Source organism: Cyprinus carpio, chromosome B19 (genome assembly GCF_018340385.1).
Source record: "Cyprinus carpio isolate SPL01 chromosome B19, ASM1834038v1, whole genome shotgun sequence".
Taxonomy (NCBI): domain Eukaryota; kingdom Metazoa; phylum Chordata; class Actinopteri; order Cypriniformes; family Cyprinidae; genus Cyprinus; species Cyprinus carpio.
The window spans coordinates 27,020,181-27,029,649 of NC_056615.1; the positions used below are offsets into that span (position 1 = coordinate 27,020,181).

General features: G+C 32.8%; 1 protein-coding gene across 2 annotated transcripts; it reads right to left on the minus strand.

Moving 5' to 3' along the window:
• Window positions 1-921: 921 nt before the first annotated feature.
• Window positions 922-9,149, minus strand: LOC109089962 (cell division cycle-associated 7-like protein). Of its 2 annotated transcripts, none has more exons than XM_042745333.1 (10): window positions 8,855-9,149; window positions 8,263-8,337; window positions 7,249-7,368; window positions 5,999-6,388; window positions 5,002-5,064; window positions 4,721-4,891; window positions 3,647-3,790; window positions 3,424-3,573; window positions 2,406-2,542; window positions 922-1,281 (listed from the first exon to the last, which is right to left on the minus strand). In XM_042745333.1, exons 1-10 carry the CDS (start codon window positions 8,882-8,884, stop codon window positions 1,260-1,262), a joined length of 1,302 nt encoding a protein of 433 aa, XP_042601267.1. In that variant the 5' UTR covers window positions 8,885-9,149; the 3' UTR covers window positions 922-1,259. The 2 variants fall into 2 exon arrangements, with proteins under 2 accessions (XP_042601267.1, XP_042601266.1); XM_042745332.1 differs by having other exon boundaries at window positions 5,999-6,391; window positions 8,855-9,147.
• Between the last annotated feature and the right edge of the window lie 320 nt (window positions 9,150-9,469).

Consider the following 9,469-nt stretch of genomic DNA (forward strand, 5'->3'; position numbering starts at 1 on the left):
GAGCTTCGGAGCGCGAATCATTTGATTCAGATCGGAGCTTCGGAGCGTGAATCATTTGATTCAGATCGGAGCTTCGGAGCGTGAATCATTTGATTCAGATCGGAACTTCGGCGCGTATCGCGAATCTTTTTTTATTGAATAGTAGAAAACATCAAACCATTAAGGCAGTACAGTTATAAAAACAAAACAGAAGAAAGAAAGAATGTGTACGCAAATACAAATCACTTGAGAAAATGTACCATGGTTTTACTATTGTAAAGAGTCGAAATAATGTTTTATGTAGTCCTATTATTTTCTTTTTAGTAAAACCATGGTGAACTTTTGTAAGGGATGTTGCAGCTCAACAGAAAAGTAATAAATGCCTTTACTACCTTAAAAACCTTAAGAGGACACATAGGATCAACAGAGATACAGTTTTTACTGCTTTAGTATTAACAGAACTTCGGGCAGTTAACGTACTTATCTAGATCAACTTTGAATAAAGAAAGGAGAGGTTTAAAGACTTCAAGAAAGTAAATTTTAGTTTCGGTGTGTAAAATGTAGCTAGCAGGAAACACAAATGAATTAAGTTCTATTTTCCTATATATCTTTTTTGAGTAGTCAGTCCAAAGAAAGCAGCTTTAAAACAAAGAAAAGTCACTTACAAAATGAGATTGTCTCTACCGATATCTAGCGACTGCAAAATTATCCATCATTTATCAAACATTTAAACATCTATTGTCTGCTGTTATGTCCCCACCGAAGCCCAAATCAAACCAGCACCCTTAAATAATGATCCACATCCGATTCATTTCTCAAGATTATTTGATTATATTCACCAATATATACACACACACACACACACACACACACACTCGTACTAAACTAATTTGTTAAATTAATTAAATCTTTACACATCATATATTTAAAAAACAGAGCATGTAAAATTTGAAATAAAAGGACCTTTATTTAAACTAATTTCCAATAAAACGTTTTCAGAGAGAAAAACACAAATTGTGCAAATGAGAGAAAAGGCTGTGTAATCAGACACATCTGTTACAGGATCTCAAGATATCTCTGCCTTTAATTAGCAGGAGAACAGTAGGATTCATTAAAACAAAATCAGTAAAAACAGTACAACATCATGAAGTATAAAATAGGGCTTGGTTTGCATATCGTTGCTGAACACTGCTGGAAACGCTCAGTGTTTTCTTTAAAAGTGTCAGGAGTGAACGATCAGACTGATTCCCATCAGGTTCATCTGTGACGGAGGATCGTCTTCACTCCACGTCCTTCTGCAGACTGACACACACACACACACACACACACACACACACACACACACAGAGAGAGAGAGAGCAGCATTAAACTCCTGTCTGGAGAAACAGCACTTGGTTTAATTTGACAGGAATTAACTACATGAGACTTTATATGAAAACACACACCAGAGTTTAACACACTGGAGGACCTGCAGGCGGCTTGTGACTCGATTAAAAGCTAAAAATCAAATAAATAATAAAAAAAAAGAAAAAAATTATAAATATTTATTAAGGATGGTTTGCAAGTTGATAAAGGTTAAAAAATACATGAAAAAAAGTTCATAAATATCTAAAAAGTATAAAATATTTATTTTGAGGGTGGTTTGTGAGTTGATGAAAAGCTAATAATGAATTACATCAGAAATATAAAATGTAGAAATATGTGGATGGTTTAAATAAATAAAATTAATAATTAAGTTAAATAAAATTATTTCAATTAGAAATATCTACAAAAAAATTTAAATATAAATATCTAAGAAAATAAAGTTGATTAATCATAATTAGTTACGTCAGAATTTTAAAAAAAAAATTTTTTTAGTTACGTCAGAAAATTGTAGATTATCTTAAATGTATAAATGAATATTTATTATGAGGGAGGGTGATGAGTTGATGAAAAACTAATTAATTACATAAAATTGTGAAATGTTTAAATAAATGTAAAAATAAGTACTACACTGTTGTTAATTTATTGAAATTAACTTAATTTTAATATTATTTTTAAAACTATTTTAGACAATACTAGAAAATGTTTTGTGCATGTAAAATGTTTGTGAACCCGTTAAAAATAATAAATAAATAAATAAATAAATAAAATAAATATGTAAAAAAAAAAAAAAAGAAAATTTAAATCCATCAAGAGCAAACTGCTTGATGAAGATTAAGATATTTTATACAAAAATCTCCCATAAGAAGAGATAAACTAGAGTTTCCCCAAACTGGGGTACTTGAGCACCTGTTTATATATATATATATATTTATCTGCATGTCATGTGATCATTAACCAATCTCAGAGAACTGTGAACATGCAATAGTTGTTGAAATGTTAAAATCTGAGGGGACACAGTAAGGCAGTATTCAGTAAGTGTTGTTGAGTGTGTAGTGAGTCACCTCTCCAGATATTCTCGGACGTTATCGTGTCCGTAGAACTTGGCGAGTCTGGTGAGAGCCCCGGTCGCAAAACACACACACACACAAACACACACACACAAACAAAAAAATCCTCGACAGATGGGACACTCCCACGACTGCAGAAACACACACACACACACACACACACACACACACACACACAGAGAAACACACAGACAGAGACACAGAGACACACACACACACACACACACACACACACACACACACACACACACACACACACACACACACACACACACACACACACACACAGACACATACAGACACACACACAAACACACACACACACACACACACACACACACACACACACAGAGAGACAAACACAGAGAGAGAGAGAAACACACACACACACACAGAGACAAACACAGAGAGAGAGAGACACACACACACACACACACACACACACAGACACACACAGAGAAACACACATATTAATTTCAGTTACTTTCCAAAGCAAATTTCTTATTTTTGTGTAAGTTTTTCAATTGTATATTTATTTTATTATATGTGACCCTGGACCACAAAAGCAGTCTTAACAGTCAAGTTATTGAAATGAATAATCTTTCCATTGATGTGTGGTTTATTAGGATAGAACAATATTTGGCTGAGATACAACTATTTGAAAACCTTGAATCTGAAAATCTAAATATTGAGAAAATCATCTTTAAAGTTCTCCAAATTAAGTTATTAGCAATGCATATCACTAATCAAACATTACGTTTTGATATATTTACGGTATGAAATTTACAAAATATCTTCATGGAACATGATTTTTCCTTAAAATCCTAATGAATTTTGGCATAAAAGAAAAATCAATAATTTTGACTCATACAATGTATTTTTGGCTATTGCTACAAATATACCCCAGAGACTTAAGACTGCTTTTGTGCTGCAGGGTCACATGTCTCCGCTTTATTTAAACAGAAATGATTGTTAATAGCTATAGTCAGATTGCTGTATTTGGGTGTCTTACGGGATCCAGCAGCGCGGCGCGGACGTCTTCTCCGTAGCGGTTGCGTAAGCAGGGGCCGCAGAACTGACCTTTGACCCCGCAGCAGTACAGGCCCCTGCACTCAGTCTTGGTGTCGAGGGTCTTCTGCCGGCACTGATGGCACGTGCTGCCCTGAGATCATCAAGAAAGGCATTAATAAAGCTCTCAGTCACACACGGGGCACGCGGCGGCCCTCAGCACTCACGTTCTCTTTATCCAGGATCTTGTCTTTGGCGCGATCGGCCACGTTCTCCAGCTCTTCTTCAGTGATGTCCTCCGGCATTCGTATGGATTCACGCGAGCGCCGCTTCCTCTGCTTCGGCCGAGCGTCGCCCAGACCCTCCTTAACCTGCAGAACACACGCCAGACCCGTGAAGAAAACACCACGCACACTGTGCATTTGAATACTTCAACTTATTAGTCATTTTCATTTTAGTTCATGTTTTTCATTTAATATTTATATTTATTTATTAAATAGTTATTTTATATTCTTTTTTTATATCGGTTTATATTTTTTATTACAGTTTATTAGTTGAATTACTACTTTTTTATATTTAGTATTTTTAGTATTTTTTTTTTTACCTTTTTTTGATTCAGGAAAGGATAATGAACTAAAAATACAAAATTTAGTACTTTAACTTATTTGCAATTTTTCTTTTAGGTTTTTATCTAATAATTCTATTTTATTTAGTTCAGGGTTCTTTATGTATTTGTTTTTTTTTTAAATGTTTATATATATATATATAGATATATATATATATATATATATATATATAGATATATATAATATATATATATATATATATATATTATATATATATATATATATAATTATTTTTTTTCCTCAAATTTTAATTTTTAAATTAGACTTTCAATTCAGACAATAATGCACCAAACATATAAATTGTAGTACCTTAACTTATTTCAAATTTTTATTTTAGTTTATGTTTTTCATAATATATACAAAACCATTCTCTATTTATCTCTAACTTTTTATTTAATTTAAAAATTTATAATAATTATATATATACTATTTCAAATAGTAAACTGCAATGAAAAAGCTAACCAGACACTAAAAAAAAACTTTTTTAGTTAATAAATCAAATAAAATATAATTATTAGATAAAAAACTAAAAGAAAAATTACAAATAATTTATATAATATATAATTCAAATAATTAATAAAAAAATAGATAAATACATAAACAATATCTGAATAATAATGAAAATGTTTTTGGTGCTGTCTCTACAGTAAGTTCAGTTTTCTTTGCGTCTCTTGCCTCCATCAGGCGCTTGATGTCCATCTGTCCGCTCTCTCTCTTCAGAGGAGCCGGTTTTTCCTCCACCTCAATCCCAAAATGCTCCGGGGGTCTGGCCTTGCGGCCCGGGTTTCGTCTCTCGACCTGAACCTCTGAAAAACGGCGTTTCGGGGAGGATGGCTTCTTTTTCTTCTATTTAGGGCACAGACAGACCATCAGTGTGAAGTGAACGTAACTGAACTGCAGAGCATTTTGTGTAGGTTCTGTGCATGTGTGTGGTGCAGGGGATTGTGGGATCTCACCGTAGGTGTCGTCTTAGAAGGAAGTTCAGGCAGAGAACTCAAGTCTGCGAAAAGTTTTGCAAGCTGCAAGAAAAGAGTTTAAGTTAATGTAAACATCCGAGATATTATGAAAAAACTGATTAAAAAAAAACTGAATTTGCATCAATATTATATTAAAATGAATAAATGTTTCAAATACATGACAATACTGCTATAAATTAATAGTATACTTAATATCATATTAAATATTACAAATATAAATAAAGACTGTTTTTAATTTATATTTTAAAAATATTAGAAATACTACTTTAAAACAAAATTTAAAAAAGTAAAGAAATATTAGTATTACATATTATTATTAAAAATGAAAAATGCTCCTTTGAATTGTATTTTATTAGAAAAACCTTTTAAAACCAAATTAAAGAAAAAATATTAGAATTAGTTACAAAATACATATTGAAATGCTGTTTTGCATTGTATTATATTTAAAAAAATTATATTCTTATAAAAAAAAATTAAAGATGTAAAAATATTTGACAAAAATTTGTTTTGAATTAGATTTTATTTAAAAAAAACTATTTAAAGAAATACATATTTTAAAACAAAATTGAAGTAAAAATGTATTAATTACAAATACGTATGACAAAATGCTGCTTTGAGAAAAAATATAAATATTATTTTAAAGCAAAATGAATTAAGAAAATGTAAAATATTAATATTATGATTATTAGTTACAAATATATAGATGAGAAATGGTGTTCTGAATTATTTTATTAAAAACATTAAACATTTTAAAACACAATTTAAGTAAAAATATTATTATTAGTTACAATTATGTGCAAAAAATTTTTAATTGTATTTTATTTAAAACTATTTAAAATATTTACATTTTAACAAAGTAAAAACAAGCACTGCTATAATTATTAGTTATAAATATATATGGAAAAAAATGCTGTTTTGAATTATATTTTATAAAGAAAACACACATATAAATATTTTAAACCAAACAGAATAATACCATGGCTTTATTTTCTTGGATGTTCTTGGCCCTCTTGCTCAGTATCTGCATCTCCTCGTCGGTCAGTAGACTCTCCACACCGGTCACGCTATCAGAGGGTTTTGATTGGCTCTCTGCACGTATACGCTCATATAATGTAGACTCTTTTGATTGCTCTGGTTCGCGCCGCTTCCTGTTTACTCCTGCAGGCTTCCTGCTGATGGGCGGGGCTGGGGGCGGGGCCTCTTTTTTGTTGCCTTTTTTGGCTGTGTTCCGTTTAGGGGCAGGGCCTCTTTTGGTGGGAAACTTGAATGCGACACACAGTCCAGAGCTGCGCCTCTTTTTAGACGCCGGTTCCTCTCCGTCAGAATAAAAGCCGTTGTCGTCGCTGTCGTTATCAGAGCCCTCGCTCTGCTGGGGACATTTCCATTTGATTATATATATATATAATTAAAGAAATAGTTCAGCCAAAAATAAAAATTAGCTGGAAATGTCCTCACTCTCAGGCCATTCAAGATTAGGAGGAGTCTGTTTCTGCATCAGATTTGGAGAAATGTAGCATTGCATCAATGGCTCACCAATGGAACTGAATGGGTGCCGTCAGAATGAGAGTCCAAACAGCTGATATAAACATCACAATAATCCACACCACTCCAGTCCATCAGTTAATGTCTTGAGAAGTGAAAAGATGTGCATTTTTAACAAACAAATCCATCATTAAGACTAAAATATGAGTTCATAATCCATAATAACGCTTCCACCAGTGAATAAGTCCATCTCATGTTGTCTCTCACTTCAAAATCCACACACATATTTAGTTAGGAGCTGTTTTGGCTTGTAAACAGTGCTTGATCTGTGCAGATCTCTCTCCTGATTCAGACCAGAACACTTTTTGACTGGAGGATGCGTTATTAAGGATTATGGACTCCTATTTTAGTCTTAATGATGGATTTGTTTGTTACAAATGCACATCTTTTGTCTTCTCAAGATGTAAACTGATGGACTGGAGTGCTGTGGATTATTGTGATGTTTTTATCAGCTGTCTGGACTCTCATTCTGACGGCACCCATTCACTGCAGAGCATCCATTGATGAGACACTGATGCAATGCTACATTTTTCCAAATCTGATGAAGAAACAAACTCATCTACATCTTGGACAACCTGAGAGTGAGGACATCTTCAGCACATTTGGGTGAACTACTCCTTTAACCCAAACGGAGCAGATATTCCCAGACATCATAACTGCACATGGTTTTTTGGTCATATTTACCACCGGTTTTCTCCATTCACACTCGTCCGCAGAGAATCCCTCGAACTCGCCCTCGCTCTCGGTGTCCATGAAGGCCTGCGCCAGCTCATCCGTGATGTCTTTGGACCTGAAGCAAACATCCTGACACAGAGAGAGTGACGAAACACATCATCATCATCATTATTATTATTATTATTCCCGGATTGTGTTTCTATTTCTAATTCGAACTCAGAAATGCAAATGAATGACAGTTCGGTCTCTTCACTCGTGATTTAAAAGCATTGCTTGGAAGAAGAAAAGCAACTCTTCTGAACACATGACTCGGTCCGTCACTAAAAAGGTCATCAGCTCACTTTGTATTTGTTATTATTGACATAATACCTATTATATAATATAATTATAAACAACTTCCTTTTTAGTTACTACTGATTTTATTTAAAGTAACATGGTTTTATATTACAAATTAAATTATAAAAATATATAATATATAAATAATTGTGTGTGTGTGTGTGTACATGTATAAATATATGCATGCTTTAAAATTATTTTCCTTTTTTTGACTTTAAGTTGAAGCACTAAAATAACTAAAACTAATAAATACTATATTGACATTAAACAAAAATTAAAAATAATAAAATATTTTTTTTCACTTAACATTTATTTCAAGTTAAAATATTTTACATTTTTACGTTTAACAGAATAAAAATTAATGCATTAAAAAAAGAGTTTAGCTGAAAAAAAAGAATGCATTTAAAAAAATTACTAAAACTTAGCAATTAAAATTAAAAAATTAAAAACGAAAACTGAAAATATATATATATAAAAACAATCAAATCTGAAATATTATTAAAAACTATTACGGTTTAAAACGAAACATTTTTTGACATACAACAGCACACTTTGTGTTTTCATATCTTCAGGAAAAGAATATGCACACATAAAAGTAAATATTCTCTGGCGAACTGGTTCCAAATATTAATAATTAATCATCAGTAATAACTAGCAGTAATTTCTGACACTGTAGATGATACTAACAGGCTTCCAGGATCCCTTTGACTGGATGCTGTCTCTGCTGTCCTCTGACAGATCTGTTACCTCCAGCTGCTTTGCCTGAAAGCAAGAGGTTTATTAGAGCAAACATTAAATAATTAATATTATTATATATATGTAATAAACTAGTAATAACAATTATAATAATGAAAACAAGAACAATCCATGCATTATTATTATTACTAACGTTACTACTGTTAACATTAATAATAATAATAATAATATACATTGCATGAAAAATGATTAATAACATTTTTTTTATTATTAATATTATAATGCCATTTATTAACTCGGTGCAGACATCAAAAGATATCCATAACTTCAAAACAAAGATCTGAAAAAAGCAAGTAAAAGTGGTTTTAAGATGCATCATCATTAACACTGCAGTCTTCACTACATTTTCTGATGATCAGCTCCTGTGCTTTATTAAATATGTATTTAAGTACGTTTTAAAACGACGGTCTTTCTGCACGCAGCGTAACGTTCAGCGTGTGCACGCTTTAACTCAACTCTCGACACCGACGCGGTTTGTCTTAAAGGACGCTTTTAAATGGAAAACACTTCTTATGGCTCTTACCTTCAAGGATGCGCTGCGTGTTCTGATCATTTTAAGAATTAAAGTGATTTCGCGTGCTTTTTCAGTGTGCGATTAGAACTCTTTAATGAATGAAAGGTTTAAAAAACAACACGAGCGGACCGGAGGCTGTGAGAAAACGGAGGGGTGTTCGCGTTTCCAGTCCGTCACTAAAAAGTCACCAGCTCACTTTGTATTTGCTATTATTAACATAATACCTATTATATGCAATGAGTATAAACAGGTGATGGAATATAAAAGAAAAAAAGTCTCCGTTCTTAAGTTTAGTGTGAGATTGAACGCTGCCGGCTCCCCCCGCGATCGCGCCTGCGGTTTGAATGGAACAGTCCAGAATGCGGCGCTGTGCAGTTTCGCGGGAAATGCCTCACGCTGGACACATCATTCACTCAAAGCGTGCACAGGCACATATAAAGTGTGCATTGCGTTTATAAACGCAGTTATATAGCCCTTCAGAGGCCTGTTGATGATATTAGTCTACATAACAACTATAACATCGCTCCACAGAGCCAGAAAACTAGTTTGACAGAATATAAGTGACCCTGCACCACAAAGCCAGTCATAAGGGTCCATTTTTTTTTGGAAATAGAGATTTATACA

Coding starts and splice junctions, on each gene's coding strand:
- LOC109089962 (XM_042745332.1), bottom strand. CDS start 8,884: ATGATCAGAACACGCAGCGCATCCTTGAAG. Junction 6,392..7,248: donor GTGAATGGAGAAAACCGGTG/GTAAATATGACC, acceptor AAATGTCCCCAG/CAGAGCGAGGGCTCTGATAA. Junction 5,065..5,998: donor TCCAAGAAAATAAAGCCATG/GTATTATTCTGT, acceptor CTTTTCTTGCAG/CTTGCAAAACTTTTCGCAGA.